Source organism: Oenanthe melanoleuca, chromosome 24 (assembly GCF_029582105.1).
Source record: "Oenanthe melanoleuca isolate GR-GAL-2019-014 chromosome 24, OMel1.0, whole genome shotgun sequence".
NCBI classification, from domain to species: domain Eukaryota; kingdom Metazoa; phylum Chordata; class Aves; order Passeriformes; family Muscicapidae; genus Oenanthe; species Oenanthe melanoleuca.
Genome location: NC_079357.1, coordinates 6050972 through 6076157, shown reverse-complemented (window position 1 = coordinate 6076157; position 25186 = coordinate 6050972). Strand labels below are relative to the sequence as shown.

The following is a 25186-nucleotide window of genomic DNA, read 5'->3' as shown; positions in this document are numbered from 1 at the left end:
AGTGTCACCTCTGCAGTCTGCAGGGTTCTGAGTGGGAGCATCGTGGGACATTGAAAAATCCTGATGTAACTCCTGGTTTTGTGAATTCCCAGCTGGGACTGCAGGTCCTGGGGTGCTGATAGTTCATTCCCTCTGAAAGAATCCAAAATCCCCCCTCCCCTCACTCCTCTTGGCATTTAAGGCTTTCTCTGCTGGACAAAGACAGACACAGGTTTCTCCATGGTGTTTTTAAACAGAACAGGGAAGTTTAGAAGAGCAGGATGAGAGTCCCACACCCCCCAACCCAGCACCATGTGTTTGTTTTCACCTGGGGATTGATGCCCCAGGACTCAGCACTGCTGTGCTCCCACCTTGACTATTCCCTTTGTGCCATGCTGGTGTCAGAGCACAGACACCACAGGTGCACAAAGCCACTGAGGCTCCAGAGGGAGAGGCTGCAGGTCTGGGTAAGCCTGAGGGCCATTAAAATGATGCACATCTGGAATGAACCTGGGGGGATGGAGATTCCCCAGGCCAGCTGTGCAGGGTGCTCATCACTCAGGTAAACCATTACAGAGTTCATTTCATTTCCATCAACCCATAAACCATGTGAGAGTACAATAGAGAGGAGGGGAGATTTTTATTATTATTACTATTTGTAGAAAAGAACATTTTCACTCTAACATGCCATATTTATTTAGAGAATAAATGGCTGCTCCATAGGAAAAGCAGCCTTACAGAGGCTTGGAGGGTTTTTTGAGGGTTTTAACCCAGACCAGACACAGCTTTGGAGTCTCAGGAAGGCCCAGACAATCCTTGGAGGATCTTCTCACTGATGTGCTGGTCTCAGGACACCTTGGAATCCCCAAGACTCAGGCAGGAAAGGGAGAAGCAGCTCCCCAGGGAGGAGGCTGCAGTGCTGGAAACAGGATTTACCCTTTGATTTTGGAAAGCCATAAACCTGCTTCCCTTCCACCTGGACACAACTGGAGCTCCAAACCCAGCCTGAGGCAAGGCTGACCTCTAGTGCCACATCCCTGCTCTGGAAATCCAGGGATGAACTGCAATGAAGGTAATGGATGATGGTTGCAAATCAAAGTGCAAATAAAAATAAAGAATAAATACAGATAATAGAGAAAATTATATGAAAAAAAATCTAGAGATGGTTTAGAAATTAGAAATGGAATTCTTACAAATTGTATTAAATCAAATGAAAGCATCAAATCACCATGAGCTCACCATGGCTCTTGATGTGCCCAGCACATCATCTCAGAGGCAGCATCACCAGCTGATGAACCAGCCTGGATGTCTCTGCCCTTCCCTGACTCCTAAAAATCTTCTTTTCCCATGTTTAGGGGATCCAGGGGATTTGCCCAGCATCACTCCCACAGCAGCCAGCCCTCTGGTGTGCTGACAAATCATCTCCAGGGATGAGCTGCTGCACCGTGGGGACAAATGCTGTTCAAATACAGCAGCGAGGGGAAGGAAAATCCCCTTTTTAATGGGATATTCAGGTTTTGAGGCACCAAACCCTACATCACCACCACTTTTAAGGCAGGAGGGCCCTCTTGTGGCTGTGGCCATGGGAAGAGGGGAGGACAAGGCAGCGATTACAGATCGACACTGCCACATTTCGCTCCTTAATTCACTCACTGGCTCCAAACCAAGCCCAAATCTCCCCTTTCCTCCCAGGAACAACCATTTCCCTGACTGCCCCTCACCAACCTTCACAGGCAGGATGGTTCCACTGGAGGTAACTTGGCAGGACTCTGATTTAAAGCCCAGCTGCTTTTCTGGTAGATATTTCCGCCCACCTGATCACTTTAAATGAAAACTATCGGAAATGTTCCTTTCGCTGTGGGGTGGGGTTTGAGCCGGCTGCGGGACCCCTTCGCTCCCACTTCCCCAGCAAATTCCCAGGGATGGATTTCGGGTTTCCCACCGCAGCGTGGGGCAGCACTGACATCTAGTGGTTCCAATTTTGGGGATTGGCGCTGCTTCATTGGTAGCTCAAATCATTATCCCAAGTGTTTTCTCTGCGCTGAGAGCAAAAGGGAATAAGTAAAACTCAGCCTGAAGCTGCAAATTTGGATGTGAGCCTGCTTGCGAAGCAAGGAGGGAACAGCAAAGCATCTCAGACTTCCCCAAAACGGGGCGATCAAGGATCAACAAGCAAGGGTCTCACCCCGGGAGCCGAAATTCCCTTGGGAGCGGAGGGACAGGGCAGAGCTGGGGACACCCCGAGGGGAGCGGGGCAGACCTCTCCGAGCTGCTTGATCAAAAGGGGCTTTAAATCACCGTGACCGGGGTTTAATGGCTTTCACATGCTCGGGCAGCGAGAGCGGAGGGCGAGGTTTGGTGGCGGCGCATCCTGAGCGGGGTAAGAAGCAGGAGCCCCAAAAAGCCTCGAGGCTCTTCAGGCTTTGCTGGGAGGAGATGCAGAGGGGCAGCCAGGTGAGGTTTTGCTCTTTCCCAGCGAGTCTTTGGGCTGGTTTGTAACGAGCCCGGAGAGGCTACAAGAAATTCCAGCTACTGTTTGCAGAGCGAGGCGCTAATGAAAACCAGCGGTGCCTCAAGCTAAGATGCAAGCACGTCCTCCCAGATCAAAGATGCAGCTCCGGGAGCGGAAAGCCGCGAATAAATGACATCCTGTTGCCTGCAGCCTTACCTGTCCCAGCTGAGAGCGGGGGCACCACCTCCCTGCCTCCCCCCGCAGGAAGGCAAAGCCCGCCGAGATTTTGGCACCTTCCGTGGGGTTTGGGCTTGGAGGAGGCAGAGTCAGGGCTCGCTTTTGGCTTCTGCTCCTGGCGCTGCACTTTCCTGCTGCTGTTAAAACACAAGCTGTCCCCAGGCTGGTGGAGCTGGAGAGGGAGGAGCACCCACCCGAGTCAGTGGAGAGAACAGACTGAGCTCCCTGCCAGGAGAGGAGGGGGCTGCTGAGGAGACCAGCCGAGGGTCTGGGTCTTGGAGAACCTCATTAGATATGGAGACACATCCCAGAACAAACTTCACTGCACCTGGCCTTGCTTTCTTCCCTTCCTGCAGTTTTCTGGCCACCCAACATCTGGATTGGAAGTGTCCCCTTCCACACCTGTGTCACTGTCCACCACAAGCATCCAAAATTATTTTTAATTATTATTTCCTCCTCTGCTATGGCTGCAAACTCCACACTTTAAAAAGGAGTAACCAGAGCCATGGCCCCAGGGCAGCTGCTGTTTGGAGCCAGGGCTGTGTGTTTACTATATAGGCAGGGATGTGGCTTTTAAGTGGAGATAATAATAGAGAGGGAGATGTAAATACATCCTGGACTAAAGGGAGAGCAGCCTTTAACCCCACTCCTCATTACTCAGCACTGGCCAGACTCTGGTTTCCCAGGAATCCTGAGGTGCCAAATGCTGCTTTGCTCTTCCAGCTCTTTTTAAGATAAGGCTGAGGGGAAAATAAAAACCAAGTGTGTTCCTTGGGCTGGCACTCCCAGCAAGGTTCAAGGAGCAGCCCAAGTCCTGAGCGTGGGTTATTCCCTTCTGAAGGTTTAGAAAATCAGGGCACGGATCAGGACAGGATCCACCACCCCCAAACTGCAGCAAGGACGTCCCAGGATGTTCCAGTGCTGCACAAAGGCCAGGAATTTCATGAACTAATGGAGAAGGAGGGCTTTGGAGGAAAGAAGGAGTAATATATACGTAGTGATTTCCCTTTCTCCGTGACAGCCAGTTGTTCCCTGCTCCTGAGTGGGTTCCCAGCCAGGGACAGAATGTTTCTGCCCATCTCCTCCGTTTGCCAGGCTGAGCACACAGCAGCTACCTGGATGTACAGCCTGAGACTCTTCTTGCCGTAGGGCTTTTCCTCACTGCAAGGGAGCTCAGTTGGGAATTCAGTCTGCAATGAGGTGAATGAAGGGTTTGTAAATGAAGTCACACAACACACACAGAGAAACAAATAAACAAACAAACAAACAAAAAAAAAAAAAAAAAAAAAAAAAAAAAAAAAAAAAAAAGAGCAACAGGAGGAGCTGGCTGCATTGTATTATTCTCATAGGTATTTTCCACAAGTCTGATTTAGCCGGTTGTCTTACTCCAGCTGGAGGAAACCCCATGTGGATCCAGCTGTTGGTTCAGAGCATGGAAACTCCTTGTACGTGTGTCCTGTTGGAGTTTTCCCTGGGGCCCGAAGCCCTCTCTGTCCCTGGCTAAGGGGAGGACATGGGAACCTCCCGAGGCACCTTCTGAAGCTCCGTGCTCTCCAGCTGGCACGGGCCGGGAGCTTTCCAGCTGGGAAGGGATGCTGAGAATCAGCCCCTGGAGTAAATCCTCCCGTGCTGGTGAGGGGGAAGTGTTCCAGCCCCTGTCCCGGGGCAGGACCCCAGAGCCTGGGAAGGATCCGACCGGCGCGGGCAGCGCTGGGGCTGAAGAAGGGGTTAATACTGGGAGAGCAACAGGCTGGAGTTGACACTCGGAGGCAGGCGGGGCTGCCGGCGCCTGATTGGCCTCAAATCGTATCCAAAAGTGGGTTGGGGATTTTTTTTTTTAAGTTTTTTTTCCCCTTTTTTTTTTTTTCCTTCCCTGCTTCTTCATCTTCTTTTTTTATTATTATTATTTTTATTTTTTAATTTCCCTGGTTTGGGGGGGGGGGGGATATTTATTGAATTTTTTTTTTTTTTTTTTTTTTTTGGGTAGCGCTTTTTTTCTTTGGGTTTTTTTTTTTTTTTTTTTTTTTTTTTTCCTCTCTCTCGCTCTCTCTCTCTTTCACTTCTCCTCCTCCCCCAGGCTCCGGCTGGCAGGGGAGGGGAGTGGGGAGAACAGCGAGAGATCAAAAATAAACCTCTTATGTCAAAGCCGGGGGGAGAAAGTATAAATACAGCGGGCTGGGCGGCCGGCGCGGAGGCTGCGGGGGAAGAGGAGCCCGGGGGTGCGGGGCCGAGCGGCGATGGGGCGGCGGGCGCTGCTGGGCGGCCGCGCCCCGCTGCACCTCCACCTGCTGCTGCTGTGCCACGCCTGGGCGCTGCCGCCGCCCGCCCGCGACGCCCAGCCCGTGCTGCCCGCCCGCCTGCCCGCGCCCCCGGGGCAGCTGGCCCTGCGCCTGGCCGCCTTCGGCCGCGCCGTGGTCCTGCGCCTCCGCCCCGACAGCGCCTTCCTGGCCCCGCGGCTCCGCCTGCAGCGCCTGCCCGCCCGCCGCGCCCCGGCCCCGCCGCGCCGCGCCTGCTTCTACACGGGCACGGCCGAGGGCGGCGCGGGCGGCCCGGCCGCGCTCAGCAGCTGCGGCCCCGCCGGGCTGCGGGCCGCCTTCCTGCTGGACGGGGCGGCCTACGAGCTGCGGCCGCTGGCGCCCGCGGGGCCCGGGCCGCGCTGGCGGCGGCGGCACCGGCTGGAGCGGCGCTCGGCCCGGCCGGGAGCGCGCCCCGCTCCGCCGCCCCCGCCGCCGCCGCTCCGCAGGGCCCCGCGCTTCGTGTCGCAGCCCCGGTACGTGGAGACGCTGCTGGTGGCCGATGCGTCCATGGTGCGCTTCTACGGGGAGGATGTGGAGGTAAGGGCTGCCGGGGTGCCGTGCCCCTGCCCGCATCTGCTGGGGCCGCCTGTGCCTGTCCTGTCCCTCCATCCCTCTCCGTCCTCCCGTGCCTCGCTGTGCCCATCCCAGCCGCCTCTCCACTGCTGCCTCTTTATCGCCCTCATCCCTCCGTCCTCCCTACACATGCATCCCTTCATCCCGCTCCGTCCTGTCCCCATCCCCGCTGCCTCTCCTCCCTCTCCTCCTCCTCCTCCTCTCTACACATGCATCCCTTCATCCCGCTCCGTCCTCTCCCCATCCCCGCTGCCTCTCCTCCCTCTCCTCCTCCTCCTCCTCCCTACACATGCATCCCTTCATCCCGCTCCGTCCTGTCCCCATCCCCGCTGCCTCTCCTCCCTCTCCTCCTCCTCCTCCTCTCTACACATGCATCCCTTCATCCCGCTCCGTCCTCTCCCCATCCCCGCTGCCTCTCCTCCCTCTCCTCCTCCTCCTCCTCTCTACACATGCATCCCTTCATCCCGCTCCGTCCTCTCCCCATCCCCGCTGCCTCTCCTCCCTCTCCTCCTCCTCCTCCTCTCTACACATGCATCCCTTCATCCCGCTCCGTCCTCTCCCCATCCCCGCTGCCTCTCCTCCTCCTCCCACTTGCGCTCCTCCAGCCCCATCCTCTCCGTCCCCTCCTGTCCTGCCCTTGCCGGGTCCCCCTCGCCCTCCCGATCCCCCAGCCCCGGGACACCGGGGACAGCTTTGAATGAGCGAGGGCGGGGCGGGGGGACCGTGGTCCCCACCTTCCCTTGCTGTGTAGGGGCTGTAGAACCCGGGGCAGAAGCTGGAGTGTTGATCTGTGGGGTTCGCTCAGTGTTTGGGGCCCTTTCCCAGAGCCGGCGAGCCTGTCTCTGCACTGCGATGTCCCGTCAGCCCGGTGTCCCCAGAGGTGGGGACAGGGCGGGTTAATTCCCTTCCGCTGCAGGGAGAGAGCCGCGATGGGCTCAGCTCCCTGCCGGGTGCGAGCCGGCCAGCAGTGAGTAGAGCAGGGGCTCAGTAATGCACAGTCCCCTCCGGAGCCACCTGTTAGCAGCTGAGCAGATGGATGAGCAGCCCTCAGCCCCCAGCGCCAGGAATTCCCGCCCTCCTTAAACACTCTGCAGACACCCTGCCCCGACCAGGCTTTTGGGAGACCCCAGGAGCAGAGACCGAGGTGCCTCAGCCCCCCAGACCCGTCTCCAGGGCTGTGGATGTGCCTCATTCATCAGCACCGGGTCATTTTTCGTACCTCTGGCAAAGCCAGCTCCCCACCCTGCCCTGCAGGGATGGGTGCTCCAGCTCCAAATTCAGGTTTGCACCATCGGAAATGCTCGGAGGTCTCTGCAAGGGATAATTGTGCGTTGAAGTTGCTCATTCTCCGTTTTGTTCTTTTTTTTTTTTTTGTGAGCAGAGTCCTTGAAGCTGGAGCTCAGCAGGGAGCAGTTGGGAAGCTGAAACCTTGGGCGGCCTGGCTCTGCCACTTCTACCGCCTTTATCCTTCCCCCAGGGGCTTCCCTGCTGCTAACAAAGCAGTGTTTTAATTCCAGCCCTGCTCAGGCCAGGCTGGACCTTGGGAAATGCTAAACCCTGGGGCTCCAGCTGATTTCAGCTGCTCAGCATCACTCTGGTTTTGCCCCTTGCTTGGTTTTGCCACCAAGCCAGGCTGGCAGGAGCAGACAGCAGTGAGGGGTGATGCACTTGGAGGTACCCCGAGTGCTCACAGTGCTCAGAAAAGAGTTTGAAGTGGAGTAAACTGAATTTTAAAGCAACAAACATATAAATGGTGGTGGGAATTACTCTCCCCGTAGTGTGAAGTTGGTCTCTGATTCCCCAAGAGGGCAGTGAACCTTCTGCACCCAGCTGGGCTCCTGGTGGCTTTAAAGCAACACCCAAGGGTGTCTAAATTGCTAGAAATAAGGTGATGAATTTGGGTTGGGGGAAATCCTGATAAGGCCCAGCTCGAGCTGGGGAAAAAACAAGAGCCCTCTGGGTTTAAGTGTGAAGGCAGCAGGAGAGGAAGTGGCACCTACACAGAACCAAGGGGCTGGAGCAGGCACCCTGCCCTGCCCTGGCTGATGCTGCCTGGTTGGCTCCCACTTTACCATCATTCCTTGGCCCTTAGGGAAATATCTTTGCATCAGCTCTCAGGGATGGGAAGGAAACCTTCAAAGATCTTGTTTTGGATGAATAGAGTAATAGCATATTAAAATATTTGGGAGAAAACTTCCATCAGCTCTGTTGTAGCAGCTAAAAAAACAACAACCAAAAAAACCACCTGCTGTGTTTCTGTGTCTTTTGTTCTCTGGAACAAGAATGCAGGGAGCAGCACAGCAATCTTGTTTCTCCCTAAATACCTTTCTTGTGGGGTGAAAAAAGCAGGTGCTGGTGAGATCTTAGAGAGCTTAGGAGGGATGCCCAGGGAGTAGAAATGTTGAGTCAGAACAAACCATATTTATATAATGACTTTTCTTCCCGTAACCACACTTTAATTACCAAATATTTATTAAAGGTCACCAGCATTGTTTGTATTCCCAGTTATTTTCTTGCATAAGTTGTGACAGCTCGAGCAGAAGAGTCACCCTGAGATGCACTCAAGTGATGAGAGTTATAATCAATGCCATGCTTGTGGTGGGAAAATGCTGTTCATGATTTATTTCCAATCAATTTGAGCCTTATTGCTCAGCTGTTAACCTAATTTACACAGTAAGAGCTTATTCTACCTTCATCAATACTTTTGTGTAAACCAGAAGGAAATGGTGAAGTGAGAGCAGAACTAGACCTGAAATTTGGGGGTTTAATCATTGCTTGGGCTTGGTGGTTGCAGGGGATGAGGTATTTGGGGGGACAGCAGCAGCAGGGCAGTGCTGGGCAATAAATCCTGGGGGATGTGCAGGATTCAGCCTGCAGGGACTGGGAATGTGATGTAGGGATGGAGAACTCCAGGCTGGACATGGGAGCTTTTGCCTTTTTCTTTCAGAGGATCCCAAGTGCTTGAAAACAAAGGGACTGTGAGCATCACTCAGGGGTTGAACAGGGGGAGCTGAGGCAGGAGATGGGGCTAATCCTGCCCCTGTGCAGGGGGCTGAGCACCTGCAGCTGGCCTGCACTTGTGAGGATGCTCTGCATGGCTGGGAAACGTTTGCCAGGACACCTAAGGCACCAGGCAGCTCCAAAACCCAGCTGCAGCATCCCCAGCCAGCTGGCAGCCAAATGGGATTCCTGTGGTGGGATTTCTCCAGTCTCTTGGGTGCAGATGAGACACATTTCCAAGCTTTCCTCCACCAGCAGGATGGCTGTGATCCCCTTTCCCTCCTCCTCTTGCAAGTGAGGAATCTGCTGATCCTGACTCCCAGGGCTGGTGATGACTGAGGACCACAGCAGAGTCAGACCAGTCTGGAAAACTGGGATTCCTTGCTGACTTCTGTGTTTTTTTCAGGCAGATTGATGAGGTTTTAGGAGTGCTGTTGCAAACTCTTCTCTATAAGACCAGACAGGACTGTGGGGCATGAGGCATTGCCAGGGTCCTGCTGCCAGCTCTGCCACACCCAGATGGATTGGAGATAAATCCAAAGCCATGGCTGTGCCCACCTGGATGGATTGGAGGTAAATCCAAAGCCATGGCTCTGCCACATCCAGATGGATTGGAGATAAATCCAAAGCCATGAATCTCCCCCACCCACATGGATTGGAGGTAAATCCAAAGCCATGGCTGTGCCACACCCAGATGGATTGGAGGTAAATCCAAAGCCATGGCTGTGCCACACCTGGATGGATTGGAGGTAAATCCAAAGCCATGGCTGTGCCACACCTGGATGGATTGGAGGTAAATCCAAAGCCACCCTGGAGCCCCAGGTCCCCTCGTGTCCAGCTCTTAGGTTTGCTTTAGGGTATTTTGCAGTGTGAGTGGGTAAATTCACTTAATCCCTTGACAAAAGAAGCCAGCCCCTCCTAAACCCATCCCAAAGGCAGCTGGAGTGGGATTAAAGGGGATCTTTGCAAAGGGGGACCTGCATGATGCTGCCCTGCACCAGCTTTTCTGCTGGGATTTGTCCTCTGAGTGTGACCTGGGCCTGCATCCACTTTGGGGTGGGGGGCTGAGGACCAGGCAGCCTCCCTAAATCTTCCTTGGCTGGTGCACTCGTCTCACACCAGGATATCCAGCAGCTGCTGCATTTCAGGGCTTTGGAATGAAATGTGCTGGCTCCCAGACTGCAGCACTCCTGCTCTGGGATGCTCTCAGGATGGGGTTGTATCCCATCCCTGTTTCTGGGGGAGGTGGGGACAGTCTGGTTGTGCCTCAGTTTCCCCTGCCTTGCACAGGGGGAAGTGCTGCTTTTGTGGGTCAGCCCCAAATACCCAGCAGAGAGGGAAAGAGGAGGGGGAGTCATGAGGCAAGCAGAGCAGGGTGGGCAGAGCAGGGCAGGCAGGAGGCAGCCAGGCACACCCACAGGCTGGCACAGTGTCCCCCTCTCCCCTGGCTTGCCCCCTGCCCTTGGCTGCCTCCCACATTTTTGCAAGGGAATTCTTGGCCTGGGCTTGGAAGCACAGGAGGAGGCAGCCAGGGCAGTCAGGGGGGAGCTCACAGATGGTGCCTGGGGGAAAGGGACAACCTGAGATGTTTTCACCAGTTAGTGTCTAAAAGCTGGGCAGTCCTTCCATCTGACCCTGGGTTTGTTTCCTTCCATCTGCCTGTGCTCCAGAAACTCAGCATTTCTTTCTTTTCGTGGATTCCAGGGAGAAAACCCAACCAACAAGAGTCCTACAGCCCCAGCTGGGCTGAACTTTGGGGAGCACGTTGGAGGGAGGCAGGTTGTGCTGGGGTGTTCTGTGGGTGCTCCTGCTGTCCCTCTCTTCTGGGTGGGTCCAGGAACACTAAATCATTCTATGCATACCACAACAGTAGTGTCTGTGGAAGAGCAGTTTCACCCATCAGAATAATAATCATAATTTTAAAAAGTGCCAGCATTTGGGGATCTTTGCAGGCTTCAGCTTCTGAGTGGTTCTCATGAAAGGGAATGTAGGAGACTTTGCAGGAGCCTGTATCAGAAAACTCAGTCCTTCAGTGAGGGTAAAGACAACCCCTTCAGTTCCTCTTGCCCTGGTTTGTATTTATTGTCCCTGTCCCAGCCTGTGCTGTTGGCTGCTGGAGGGCTCCTGCCAGCTCAGGGAGGGCTCTCCCAGGCACAGGGATGCAGTGGCAGGAGGGAGCTCACCTGTAATGCAGGTGTGGCAGACAAAAGTCATCCCTGCTCATTCTTAGGGGGAACTGGGTGGAATTTGATACTGAGAGCAGAGGGAGCCCAGGATTGCAGCTGGGGGGAAAGGGGTGGGAGGTTTGTGGGGCATCACTTGGCATGAATGCAGTGCATGGGGCAGAGAAGGGAAACTCCACGACCCTCTCTGGTTCACACTGGTGTCCTCTCCCCCCAGGGCAGGTAAGAGGCTGATTTTTCCAGCTGTGTTTACCAGACATCCTGCCAGATCTCCCAGGATGCTGCTTGGAAATGGCAGGGAAGCTCCTTGTGCCTGCAGGGCTGCAGTGCCTGGCAAGAAGGCAGAACTGGTGTGTTTGCAGCCCTGGGCTCCTCAAACCCAACCCAAAACACTGCCCTGCTCCTGATCCCAGTCCCCACATCCTCAGTGCTGGGAAGGAAACCCTGGAGAAGGCAGTTCCCTCCGGGGTGGATGGTCCAGCCAGGGCTGGTTTGCAGAGACAGAGAGGATGGGACCAGCAGGGTTCAGCTCATCCCCAGCCAGTTGTTGGCCAGAAGTGCTCAGCTGGCCTCTCCTGAGCCCTGAGGATCTGTAATTTGCTTTTGGCCATGGCTTCAAGCCCTTGGCTAAGCCAAGGCAGTGCAGGTGCATTGCTGCTCTCCCCAGAGCAGTCAGGGTCCATCTGAAACCCAGCCCACTCCTGCACGGGCCAGGGATGGGTATAAATAGACACCAGATGGTGGAACAAGTGAATTTGACCTTTTAATCTTCACTAAATAGCTGTTTGTTCTATTTGCTTTCCATCTTCCCTTTCCAGACACGGGGAAGGTGGACAGATGTTTTCCAAGTCCCTCTGTTCCTACTGCTGAAAGAGGTTTTTGGCTGATGTACCCCTGAGGATGTGAGGGTTGGTGTCCTGGGGGATTTGTGGTAGGAACTGAGATCTCCCAGGTCAAATCTACTGTTATGGACAGAAACCTCTAATGGCTTAGCAAAGGATGCAGGTTTATTCCCTTGGACAAGAGGGATGATGCCATGATGAGCAGCTCCAGCACAGAGCATCCTTCTAGATCTTCAGGAGTGGAATTTTAGGCAGGCTTTGTGATATTTTTAGTAGGGTTCTCAACAGGGTGAACAATTCCCCCAAGACTCATGGAGCAGCCACTTGTGGGGATCTTGCTTCAATTTCTTGCCTCTGCAGTGACTTCTCAGTGACATGAGCTGCATGCTCTGGGCTGGATGTGAGTCATGGTGTGGAGATCTGGCCAGTCTAAATAAACCAGTCTATTCCCTGCTCCCATCAGCCTGGCTGGGGCCTGCCCTTGGATAATGAGCTGGGGAGGACTTGGGACATGTCTTGTTGAAACAAACCATCTGTTTATGTGGGGCTGCCAGTGAGGGGATAAAATGTGGCAGAATAATTTAAAGTAGCCACAAGTGCCCTGGGCAAGCAGTTCTTGGTGCAGCAAATATGTTGTATCTCAGTCAACATCTGCCTCTTTTGCTGAGGAAACAGCATTTTGTGTCTCAGAGAATGGCACTGTCCTGGCAGTACCATGATGGATGAGCACACAGAGGCAGCTTTGCTCAGGAAATGTATTTTGGGTGAAACTTGGCTATCAGAGAGGGCTCCCATCGAGCCCTTCCAGTTTAATTAGGCTCTGAATCGAGACCGCAGGGTGTAATTTGTCTGGGGAGGAGAGAAGCCACTTTCTCTTTCCCAATACTGGATTGTGTAATAGCTGCATTTTTTTCTCCTGACTCCTGGCCGTGAGCAATGCCAAGCAGAGGAGGAATTTTGATGCTCTGATAAGATGTTTACATCAGCCTAAACATTGCTGGCGCTTTTGACATATTAAGTAATCCCTGGTCATCACCAGGCAGGGGATGCTGCTGGGCATAGTCTTGGCTGTCAAAGTGTTTTAATCCCAGTTTTTTGCTAAGGATAGTGGGTCAAACAGGCTAAAGTTTGACTGGGTGGTTTTGCTCCAGCAAGATGTGTGTGAGTTGGTTCCTGCCCTGGGGCAGCAAGGGCAGGGTTATTGCTTTGGGAATATGCAGAGAATGCTGAAGGTTTCCCTGAGGAATTTCTTCCAGAGGGATTTCTAGGTGCAAAGGGCTGATGGGAGAGGAGACACTTCATCTGCCAAGGTGTAAAGCATCACACACAGGAAAGGCAGCACTGAGTCCATCAGCCCATGATGTGCTCCATAAACGAGGCTGATTCTCTCTTCTCAAACCAAACAACTGCTCCGCAGCAGAGGTTTTCTGTGCCCATCTTTCCCCCACAGAACCACGTGCTGACCCTGATGGCCATGGCAGCTCAGATCTACAAGCACCCCAGCCTGAGGAACTCCATCAGCCTGGTGGTGGTGAAGGTGCTGGTGCTGGAGGAGGCGGCGGCGGGGCCGGAGGTGTCGGACAACGGGGGCCTGACCCTGCGCAGCTTCTGCAGCTGGCAGCAGCAGCTGAACCCCCCCAGCGACCGGCACCCGGAGCACTACGACACGGCCATCCTGCTCACCAGGCAGGTCAGCACCGCGGGGCAGGGGGCACAGAGCACAGGGCAGGGGGCTCAGGGCAGGGAGCACAGGGCTCAGGGCAGGGAGCACAGGGCTCAGGGCAGGGAGCACAGGGCTCAGGGCAGGGAGCACAGGGCTCAGGGCAGGGGGCACAGGGCTCAGGGCAGGGGGCACAGGGCTCAGGGCAGGGAGCACAGGGCTCAGGGCAGGGGGCACAGGGCTCAGGGCAGCCCTGCAGGGCAGGGAGCACAGGGCTCAGGGCAGGGAGCACAGGGCTCAGGGCAGGGGGCACAGGGCTCAGGGCAGGGAGCACAGGGCTCAGGGCAGGGGGCACAGGGCTCAGGGCAGCCCTGCAGGGCAGGGAGCACAGGGCTCAGGGCAGGGGGCACAGAGCACAGAGCACAGGGCTCAGGGCAGGGAGCACAGGGCTCAGGGCAGGGGGCACAGGGCTCAGGGCAGGGGGCTCAGGGCACAGAGCACAGGGCTCAGGGCAGCCCTGCAGGGCAGGGAGCACAGGGCTCAGGGCAGGGGGCACAGGGCTCAGGGCTCAGGGCAGGGGGCACAGGGCACAGGGCTCAGGGCAGGGGGCACAGGGCTCAGGGCAGGGAGCACAGGGCTCAGGGCAGGGGGCACAGAGCACAGGGCTCAGGGCAGGGGGCACAGAGCACAGGGCTCAGGGCAGGGAGCACAGAGCACAGGGCAGCCCTGCAGGGGAGAAGCATGTTGAGCGTGCAGGTCGATGCTGTGCAGAGAATGGAGCTTGCACAAAGCAGCTGGGGGGCTGTACTGCCTGGGTAGGGTGGTTCTGGCTTTGGGGGGTTCAGATAGCTCCAGGGGCCCCCAAGGCAGAATTCAGCTTCTCAGCTAGCAAGGAGAGACTTTGGGAGTTGCCATAGAGGTGCTGAAGGTAGCTTTATTTCTATGAAGGGTTCTACCAGCAAAATCCAGTTACTAGCACAGCAAGGGGTCTTTATAGGTTTCAGGGGGATTTAATTTCTAACCAGTAAAATTATAAGTTGGGAACTATCTAATTACTTTAAGATTCTAGGTGAGAAAAGACCAATCATCTGGTAGAGTTAAAGACCAATAGAAATCCTAAATGATAACAGGGGTTTTGGTAGGGAGGGGGGGCATCACTCATGAAAGTTTCATTGTCTCAGGGCACAAAATCCCAGGGGCCTTTTTCAGGGATTGCTGTATCATCCACAGGGGGTGGTTTCATTTGGGGGCAGAGATGTTGGGACCCTGCTGAGTGCCCCCCCTGCCTGCACCCACAGGATTTCTGTGGACACCAGAGCTGTGACACGCTGGGGGTGGCAGACATCGGCACCATGTGCGACCGCAACAAGAGCTGCTCGGTGATCGAGGACGAGGGCCTGCAGGCAGCCTACACCCTGGCCCATGAGCTGGGTAACGCCTCCCTTCCCCAGGGGAGCTCTGCTCCTTCCACTCCTGCTGCTGGGAGGGGCTCTGGCACAGCCCAGCACCAGCATCTCCTGGCTGGCACCACCACTGAGCCTTGGCGAGCTTCTGGCACTGACAAAAGCTGCTTTGCTCCAGCAGAAACACTAAGAAGTGCCCAGATTGGTGGAAATTGGTGCATTTGCACCTATTCAGGAAGTATTCCTTCACTGGAAATTGTTGGACATTGGAAGGGGGTGCCCAGGGAGGTGGTGGAGCCCCCATCCCTGGAGTTGTTCAAGGAACACCTGGACGTGGCACTCAGTGCTCTGGGCTGGGTGACAAGGTGGGATCAGTCACAGGTTGGATCTTGGAGGTCATTTCCAACCTTAGTGATTCTATGATTTACCTGCTGTGATGAGCTCAAGCATGGAATCAAGCACATCTCTGCCTTGGTTTCCATTCCTGCACTGACTAATTTTGGCTGCCACATCCCTGGGAGCATTCAAGGTTAGGTTGGATGGGGTGTGGGACACTGGAAGGTGTCCCTGTCCATAGCAGGAGGTGAGATGAGCCTTAATTCCCTTCCATCCCAAACCATTCTGAGTTTCTGTCTTAATTCTAAATTTGCTCTGCTTTGCCCTGCACACAGCTGTACCACTGAGACAGAGCAAGCAGGTTTTTATTCCTTCTGATTTATGGGAGCAAATAGCTTTGGCAGAAGTAGGAGCTGCTTAATTCCTTGCAGATGGCCCCACACAGCATGTGCTGAGGAGCAGGAGCTGGGCTGGGGCTCACTGTGCCATGCTCTCTGCTCCCCAGGCCACGTGCTCAGCATGCCCCACGACGACTCCAAGAACTGTGAGAGGCTCTTTGGGCCCCTGGGCCAGCACCATGTGATGGCTCCTCTCTTCATCCAGCTGAACAAGACCCAGCCCTGGTCTCCCTGCAGTGCCATGTACCTCACTGAGTTCCTGGATGGGGGCCATGGTAAGGAGTCAGCCCCACCATCACCCAAACCAGCTTCTCCTTCCTTGCTGGTGCCTGGAGGGGGTGTGGGGTGGAGGGGCAGTCACACCAGGCCATGGGCAGAGGTGTGGGTGCCCTGCTTGGTGCTCTCAGTGGTGGCAGGCTCAGCTGGCTCTTGCCCCTTGCCCCTTGGCCAGGTGACTGCCTGCTGGACGCCCCAGCCCAGCCCGTGGCCCTGCCTGCCGGGCTGCCAGGCCAGACAGCCCTGTACAGCCTGGACCAGCAGTGCCAGCAGATCTTCGGCAAGGGCTTCCAGCACTGCCCCAACACCACGGAGGAGGACATCTGTGCCCAGCTGTGGTGCAGGACGGGCAGTGGGGAGCCCCTGTGCCACACCAAGAACGGCAGCTTGCCCTGGGCCGATGGAACCCCCTGCAGGGCCGAGGGGCTGTGCTGGGACGGGCGCTGTGTGCAGCAGGACACCCTGAAACCCCAGGTAAGGGACACATTGCACTCCAGGCACCACCACAGCCTCTGCCTCACTCCCCTCCACGGCTGCACAGGGAAGGGAAAAATGGAACCAAGGTTCATGAGATGATTTGAGATTACTCACCAACCACCAGAGGCAAGACAGGCTCAAGTTAGAGATGTTAATTGAATTTATTACTAACAAAATCAAAATAATGAGAAGTAAAATAAGACTTTAAAAACACTTTTCCCCCACGCTTCCCTCCTTCCCAGCTTTCCCTTCTCCCTCCAGTGGTGCAGGGACACAGGGAGTGGGGGTTATGGTCAGCTCATCACAGGCTGTTCCTGCTGCTGCTCAGGGAGAGGAGGCAGAGTCCCTCCCATGGGAGACAATTCTCCACAAATTTCTCCGATGTGAGTCCTTCCATGGACACTTTCTCCACAAACTGCTGCAACATGGGTCACTCTTCCAAGGGTCAGTCCTTCAAGGACAAACTGCTCCTCTGTGGGTCTTCCCCAAGTCCTTCCAGCAGAGCTGCTCCCCTGTGGGTTCCTCTGTCCACAGGTCCAGCTCAGGTTTCCCTCGGGGTCACAGCCTCTTTCAGATCCCCCTGCTCTGGCCTGGGTTCCTCCAGGGGCTGCAGGTGGATCTCTGCCCTCCATGGGCTGCAGGGCAAAGCTGCCTCACCACAGAATTTTGGGGGAATCTCAGCTCTGTACCTGGAGGGATCCTTGCCTTTCCTCCTACACTGCCCTGGGTATCTGCAGAGCTGCTCTTACATTCTCACTGCTCTCTTCTCTGCACCCAGTTATATCTGCCTAGTAACTTTCTTTTCTTCTTCTTCTTCTTCTTAAGTACATTATCCCCAAGGTGAGCACCATCTCTGCTGGGCTCAGCCTTGGTCCATCCTGGAGCTGGTGTTGGCTCTGCTGGGCACAGGGGAGCTTCTGGCAGCTGCTCACAGGAGCCACCCCTGGAGCCCCCCACCACAAACCCAGTACAGCTGGGCTGGTCCCTGTGGGATTTCCAGAGCTCTGACCCCACCCCTGCCATCTTCTTGATGATATTTATTACTGGCAAGTCCAGTCATAGACAAAAGTCTGCTACTGAGCCGTGGGATGGTCTGAACCTAAGCAGTGCAGATCTGCAATTAAATCACGACTTTTGCCCTGCTGGGGAAATCAGTTTCAGAGTCAGTCAGCAAAGTACTCAAAGCCCAGCTTAACTTTAAGCATGTGAGCAGACTGGTGGAAGTCAGTATTAGCTGTGTGAAGTGAGTGCCACAGCGCTTTTGTGGATCAGGGATTCAGCACTGCTGCAGCCTCACTCGCCCCGGGAGGGAGCGGCCGGGCGGGGAGGCTCAGGGTGGATTCAGCCTGTGCTGGCCCTTGCAGGCAGCGCTGGACGGCGGCTGGGGCCCGTGGAGCGCCTGGGGCTCCTGCTCCCGGAGCTGCGGGGGAGGCATCCAGTTCTCACACCGGCACTGCGACAGCCCCCGGCCCCAGCACGGCGGCAGCTACTGCCGGGGGCAGAGAGCGCGGTACCAGTCCTGCCACACCCAGGAGTGCCCGCCCGACGGTAAGGACGGCAATTCCCAAAATCCTGCCACACCCAGGAGTGTCCTCCCCATGGTAAGGACGGCAATTCCCAAAATCCTGCCACACCCAGGAGTGCCCCCCATGGTAAGGACGGCAATTCCCAAAATCCTGCCACACCCAGGAGTGTCCTCCCCATGGTAAGGATGGCAATTCCCAAAATCCTGCCACACCCAGGAGTGTCCTCCCCAGGGTAAGGATGGCAATTCCCAAAATCCTGCCACACCCAGGAGTGCCCCCCATGGTAAGGATGGCAATTCCCAAAATCCTGCCACACCCAGGAGTGCTCCCCATGGTAAGGATGGCAATTCCCAAAATCCTGCCACACCCAGGAGTGTCCTCCCCATGGTAAGGATGGCAATTCCCAAAATCCTGCCACACCCAGGAGTGTCCTCCCCATGGTAAGGATGGCAATTCCCAAAATCCTGCCACACCCAGGAGTGTCCCCCATGGTAAGGATGGCAATTCCCAAATGCCTCCTCAGCTCCCACTGCTGCTCCTCCAGAATGCAGCACAGGGTTGGCTCTGCTCTCCCTTGGATATTCATATTTGGGGGGGAAATCAGCTTCCTGTTGGGGGCTGATGGAAGGAGTGTGGGTTCCCTCCATGGCATTTCTTCTCTGCTTGCACGCTCACCACATGCCCTCACCATCCCCAGCTCACCCACACATCTCTGTGATGGAAAGCACAGCAGCTCCTGCCAGCTTCCCACGGATTTTGGGCCATGTTTCACCTTTCCTTTCAGGGAAGAGCTTTCGTGAGCAGCAGTGTGAGAAATACAACAGCTACAACTTCACTGACCTGGAAGGGAATCACTTGGAGTGGGTTCCCAAGTACTCAGGAGTGTCCCCAAGAGACAGATGCAAACTCTTCTGCCGAGCCCGAGGGAGGAGTGAATTCAAAGTCTTTGAGGCCAAAGTAAGGTTGCTGGTGATGAGGATCACCAAATATTGCTGGTGGTGGGAATCACCAAAGTGAGGTTGCTGGTGGTGTGAATCCCCAAATTAAGATTGCTGGTGGTGGGAATCACCAAACTGAGGTTGCTGGTGGTGGGAATCATCAGAGTGAGGTTCCTGGTGATGGGAATCCCCAAATTAAGATTGCTGGTGGTGGGAATCACCAAAGTGAGGTTCCTGGTGGTGGGAATCATCAAAGTGAGGTTCCTGGTGATGTTAATCCCCAAATTAAGATTGCTGGTGATGGGAATCACCAAAGTGAGGTTCCTGGTGGTGGGAATCATCAAAGTGAGGTTCCTGGTGATGTTAATCCCCAAATTAAGATTGCTGGTGATGGGAATCACCAAAGTGAGGTTGCTGGTGATGGGAATCACCAAAGTGAGGTTGCTGGTGGTGGGAATCACCAAAGTGAGGTTGCTGGTGGTGGGAATCACCAAAGTGAGGTTGCTGGTGGTGGGAATCACCAAAGTAAGATTGCTGGTGATGGGAATCACCAAAGTGAGGTTCCTGGTGATGGAATCTCTCCTGTTTACCCCACATCAGAACTCCTCCCCTGCTCACTGCTCTGCATCCCCTTCCCAGGTGATCGATGGGACGCTGTGTGGCCCAGAGACCCTGTCCATCTGTGTGCATGGGCAGTGCATCAAGGCTGGCTGTGACCACGTGGTTGGCTCCTCCAAGAAGCTGGACAAGTGCGGGGTGTGCGGTGGCAATGGCTCCACGTGCAGGAAAATATCCGGCTCGCTCAACAGATCCAGGTGAGGCTCCAGGGAGGAGGTTCTGCAGGGATGGGTGGGGGAGAAACACCAGCATCCTTCTCATTCCCCTTTTTCTATCACTAAAATTCTAGGCTGGGAATTCATAAGGATCCCAGCCAGCATCCTCAGCTGGCTGGCACTGCAAGAGCCTGGGCTCCTCCCCAGACTCTGGGACTTAGGCTCAGTTTATTTCGGGGCAGAATTATACAAGCCAAGTAGAGCTTATTTCCTAAAATAATAACTGATGTGACAGGCTGGGTACACCACTGCAAATAAATCTGCCCCAACGAGTTTACAAAACACGTTTCACACCAGTGCAGTGAGTTGGACACATAATTCAAGGGCTGACGTGTGATATAAATGTTTAATAACTTTTCCCTGGGTTTGGGGGTAAATTTGAATCTTGGGACAAGGGCACTGAGGCGGCCACTTCCCTCACCCAACATCTCCATGGCTTTGCCAAAGAGCAGAATTTAAGTCTTTTGTTGGAAAACCATAACAAAAGCCCAGTCTTCCAGTTCCATGCAGCGAGGTGACTCACACAGTCAAATTAGATTTCCTAAATGATTTCCTTCCAGGGAACAGCTGAAACGGGGCTTCCACTCTCCTATGAGCTGTTTGTGGTTGACTAAAGGGAGATTAGCATAGGAGCTACAGCCAAGAAGAGATCCCATTAAGATCAGGGTGAGGGAGGCCAGGGTGACGGAGAGCGGAGTTTGACTCAAAGGCTTTTTTCCAAAATACTCTGAACCTAATTACTGACCGTGGGGATCCATGGAAAATGATCCTGTGCTGGCCCCACAGTGTGAGTCACAGTGCTGAGGGCTCAAGTGAAGCCTTCCCTGTGCTGTCCTGGGACCTGTGGTGCTTCAGGGATGGCCCTTGGCTGCTCTGCAGGAAAATGTTCCCCTGGCATGGCAATGTCCTCTTATCCTCCAATGGGATTACTTCTGCATTGTAGTGGTGGCTGCAAAACCCTCCAAAAAGTGAGTTGAGGGTGCAGAGACTCCCTCCTATTCTGTTGTTCTACATCTATATCTGTATCTGCACCTACATCTATATTATCTCTGTCAATAGTAATGTCAACCTTCAGCACCACCAGTGACAGGATTTCAGTCCCAAACACTTCACCATTTCCAAACACAGGGAGCAAGGGGAATTTCCCACCTAGGCTGGTAATCACAGGGCTGTTCATTTGATTGCAGTGCTCATTTTCATGTGTAATTCAGAGACATCTTCAGCTGAGCTCACATCTGGAACACCTGCAAAATTTCTGCCTCTTGGGTGCTCGGGGTTACAGAGGGATGGCTTCAGAGCCAGGATCCCAAGTGCTGTTCCTTACATGAGTGTAAGCCTTGAGAAATAGCCATGTCCCTTTGCCCCTGCAGATACGGCTACAACGACATTGTCACCATCCCCGCCGGAGCCACCAACATCGACATCAAGCAGCGCAGCCACCGAGGGCTCCGGCATGACGGCAACTACCTGGCCCTGAAAACCCTCGAGGGCAAGTACCTGCTGAACGGGGACTTTGCCATCTCAGCCATGGAGCAGGACATCCTCATCAAGGGCACCATCCTGAAATACAGCGGCTCCATGACCACTCTGGAGAGGCTGCAGAGCTTCCGGCAGCTCCCGGAGCCCCTGACCGTCCAGCTGCTGACCATTGCCAGCGAGGTCTTCCCTCCCAAAGTCAAGTACACCTTCTTCATCCCCAAGGACGTCCCTTTCAGCAAGCAGAAGGGCAAAGAGAAGAAGTCAGTCAACGTCATCCGGCCCATGCTGACGTCCCAGTGGGTGCTGGGTGACTGGTCCGAGTGCTCCAAGACGTGCGGCTCGGGCTGGCAGCGGCGCACGGTGGATTGCCGGGATGCGGAGGGTCAAACCTCCTCTGCCTGCAACAGATCCCTGAAGCCTGAGGACATCAGGCCGTGCGGGGACACGCCGTGCCCGCTGTGGCGCCTGGGCCCCTGGTCGCCCTGCTCGCAGACGTGCGGCGCGGGCGTGCGGACGCGCAGCGCCTCCTGCATCGACTTCGCCGGGGCGCTCACGGCGCCCGAGCGCTGCAGCTCGCCGGGGCCAGCGCCTGCCACGGCCGCCTGCCTGCTGCAGCACTGCTGAGCCTCGCTGGGCTGCTCAGCCAGGGCAGGACAGCACGGGTGCCGTGGGCTCCTCGCCAGACCAGTGGCCACTCTGCAGTGGCTCATCCCCATGTCTACCTCAGAGGGGAGAAGAGCGGCAGCAGAACAGGGAGGAGTCACTTCTTTTCCTTTCTTTCTTCCTTCTCTTTCTGGCTGACTGCTCGCAGGCAAGTTGTAGCTTAAAGGGAAAAATAAGCCTATCTGTAGGGTGTTTCCAAAGAGCTGTCCTTCAGTGTGGCTGCAGATTGCTTTTGTAAGGTTTGCTGGGGTCTGGCACTGGAGACAGTGTGGAGCCTGGTGTTGCCATCACCCCATCCCAGTCGCAGGTCAGGGAGGTCCAGGGTGGGTGTCTCTGCTGATAAAACTGGGATCTCTTCACAAAAGGCATGGAATGGGCTGCCATCCCCTCCCTGCAGCAGCGTGGGTGTCCTTCAGCATGAGGAGTGTTTTATCAGCTGTGGGGTTCACTTGGGAGATGAATTGCTCATGTGAATGGGAGAAGGAATAAGCTGAGAGCCAGATCCTAGCATGAATCAGGCAGGAGGAGAGGTGAGAGGTGGTTTCTGCTGGATTTATAATCTGCAAGGTGACAAATCTGTCTCCAAACACCCCCAGCATCTGTGGTTCTTTCTAGAGCTGTTACCCCACACTTCTGTTTCCCCAGCTATAAAACCAAGGCTTAATTACACCTGATCTGTCTTACAGGGCCACTGTGAGGATTAATTAATGCCTAATTCTGCAGTGCTCTGACTGTGAAATGCCTGCTGTGATGCCCTCTGGAGCAGGCACTCCAGTGTGCCAGCGTTTCCTTTCCCATCCTTGGCTTTCAGTCCCCCATGGGCTCATTTTTTCAGCTCTGCTGTAATTTTGGAGATAACTCACTAACCTGGTCTGCAGCAGGGATGAGCCCAGGATCTGTAGACCATGCCAGAGGTGACCAGTGCTGCTCTTCACCTCTGTTTCCCTGGGATATGTGAAAATGCTCAGATCCGGTGCCAGCTCCAGCCTTGCTTGAGCAATTCTCAGTCCAAAACCGAGCTTGGCAAGGCTGGAGCTGCTCTTTCCCAGTGGGAAGCAGCCCCAGCCCTCTCCCCAGCCCAGCTGCTGCCTGGCCCCAGCACAGATGGCTGTTCAGACCCTGAACTTTGCCCTTTCCACAGCAATCTCTGGCTGTGTGCTGGCAGCAGCCAGTGCCTGGGGAGCAGGGATGGAATTTGGAAAGATTTTGCTATTGCTGGATGAGCAATTCAGTATCTCCAGGCTCCTCTCATACCCTGCCTTGGCTTCCTTTCTGGCAGCAAAATGTTGAATTTCCAGCGGGATCTGCCTTTTTCTCCTAGGAAGGGGAGGAGGGCAGGAATTTCTGATGTTTCAGATTCCCCATTCACAATTATGGAGCGAATCCTTTCCCTTGTCCCTTTTGCCCAAGCAAGCCAAGCTCATGTGAGACCCTTTCCTGACTGTCCAGACAGGTTTGGAATGGGAGGTGGGATGAGATCCTGTGCTGAAGACACAAACCTCACTATTTACCTGAAAACATGAAATATTCCTGTTTTATTTCCCATACATGATTTCTATCAAAATGGGAATGACTTCTATCTATGGGAACTACAGCCCAGGATTGAGGGTATTGAGGCCTTGGCTCCTTTATTTTTTTCAGGAAAGGAAAAAAAAACCAAACCTGAAGGCCAGCTGCAGAATTTGGATGCAGAGCTGCTTGGGCTGTGGTACAGACCTACCTTTGGGCAATGTTCTACATCTGCTAATTAATCTCCAGGAATTTAAGTTCTAACAAATAGCTGGATGCTAAAGTCATGTAGCCTTGCAGGGTTATTTTCTTTTTTTCCCCTCTGAGTCTGCAAGGGTTTTAACTCAAAGCCAGCATGTGTTTCCTCTCCAGTGTCACCACCAGCATTTAGGATGGGTCAGGAATATCAGTCTGAGACAGTGCCAAGGAAAATGTCTGTATTTATCACACAGGAGTCGTGCATGCCAAGGGGTTTTTCCAGTTTGTTTTTTTTTTTTCTTATAATCACTGTGTGGCTGCTTTGCTGGAGCTTCCTAGATGTAAAAACTCCTTGTTGAGGGCAAATCCTGCTGCTTTTCCAGCGAGGAGGAAGGTGGGGATCCTCCTGGCAGGGATGCTCTGTTGAGGTGTGGGTGATGCTAAGTGGAATTCCTGCCCCAGGCTTCTGTAAAAACAAGTAGCTGATTTAAGTCAAAGAGGTTTTATATATTAGGCTATATATATATATGTATATATATATGTTTCCCTTCAGTGAAGGATTGTAGCAATGTACTGAGCCTCTTGGGTTAGGTATTTATTACAAATTTCTGTTTGGTTTTGTACAGTAGCTGTCTGGAAAAGAGGAAAAAAAGAAAAAAAAAAGAAGGGAAAAAGAGATTAAAAAAGACTGTGTTTGAACATGCTGCTCCCACATCCCCTCTCTGAAAGCTGCAGGGAGCTCGGAGAAGGGATGTCTTTGCTCATTGTTTATCCACTCTGGTGTCTGACTGGTGTTTCCCTCCTCTCTGGTGTATCAACCAAGCTGTGTGAGCATAACAAACCCAACCAAAAGTCAGCTTTGGAATTCATCTTAAGGAGAGGAAGGAAAAGATAATTTTCTGATTTTTTAGCCTCTTATTTGTATTTGTTTTTAATTTTGAAAACAGTCTGTTTGTGGCTCTGCCTTTACCCCTTCAATAAAGGACTTCCTGCCTTTTATCTCTTTGCATTTGTCTTTATTTGCACTTTTCTCAGGACTATTATCTCCATCCCAGAGAGATTTTAAATCTCTCTTTTCTGTATCTTATTGATAACAAATGCTTCATTCAGTTTTAAGATGCTGAACCAAAACATTACATGAGAGAATAGACCAAATCCATGGAGCTGGAATTATTCTGCAGAAATTTTGAAGCAACTCTGTTTTGCAGATGCCTTATGAGCACCAACCTCTTTTCTATACATACACAGTATATCTATCTATATATATTTTATTCTTATATAATTATATGGTTCTATGATAATAGAGATTGTATATATAATCTCTATTATATGTAATATATATAATTGATATTTTCTACATCATATGAACCATATATATAATAAACATGAACCGTTATAGAACCATATAATACATTGTGTATATTATGTATATATTATATATTTATATATTATACATTTATATATTATATATTATATATACATATATATTTTATATATATCATATATATACATAATACACATAGTCTCACAGAACTCTAATTATATTATATATATCATCTATTAGATATATACATATTATATTATCACAAAATCCTATTACTCCATTATAATATATTTATATACATTATATGTCATGCATAATATATACTGCTATATAATTTTATAACTATTATAAGATGTAATATAATAAAGTATAATTATTAAAATACAAATAATTATATTCTAGATAATGTATCTTTATATACATCATGGGTATTATATATATATAGTATACACATAATATAGACATAATACAGACACAGTATATCTATATATACACACAGAATATAAATTTGTTCATACATATAGATAATTCTGGTGTATTTCCTATATATTATTATATGGAATGGAATGGAATGGAATGGAATGGAATGGAATGGAATGGAAT

General features: G+C 53.1%; 1 protein-coding gene across 1 annotated transcript; it reads left to right on the top strand.

Moving 5' to 3' along the window:
- The first annotated feature begins 4678 nt into the window (after positions 1 to 4678).
- On the top strand, positions 4679 to 24258 carry ADAMTS8 (ADAM metallopeptidase with thrombospondin type 1 motif 8). The gene is made up of 9 exons (XM_056509747.1): positions 4679 to 5502; positions 13014 to 13253; positions 14522 to 14654; positions 15468 to 15635; positions 15812 to 16110; positions 17478 to 17661; positions 18424 to 18596; positions 19217 to 19392; positions 20781 to 24258. Exons 1-9 carry the CDS (start codon positions 4906 to 4908, stop codon positions 21511 to 21513), a joined length of 2703 nt encoding a protein of 900 aa, XP_056365722.1. The 5' UTR covers positions 4679 to 4905; the 3' UTR covers positions 21514 to 24258.
- Positions 24259 to 25186: the final 928 nt, after the last annotated feature.

Coding starts and splice junctions, on each gene's coding strand:
- ADAMTS8 (XM_056509747.1), top strand. CDS start 4,906: ATGGGGCGGCGGGCGCTGCTGGGCGGCCGCGCCCCGCTGCACCTCCAC. Junction 13,254..14,521: donor CCATCCTGCTCACCAGGCAG/GTCAGCACCGCG, acceptor CTGCACCCACAG/GATTTCTGTGGACACCAGAG. Junction 18,597..19,216: donor TCAAAGTCTTTGAGGCCAAA/GTAAGGTTGCTG, acceptor TCCCCTTCCCAG/GTGATCGATGGGACGCTGTG.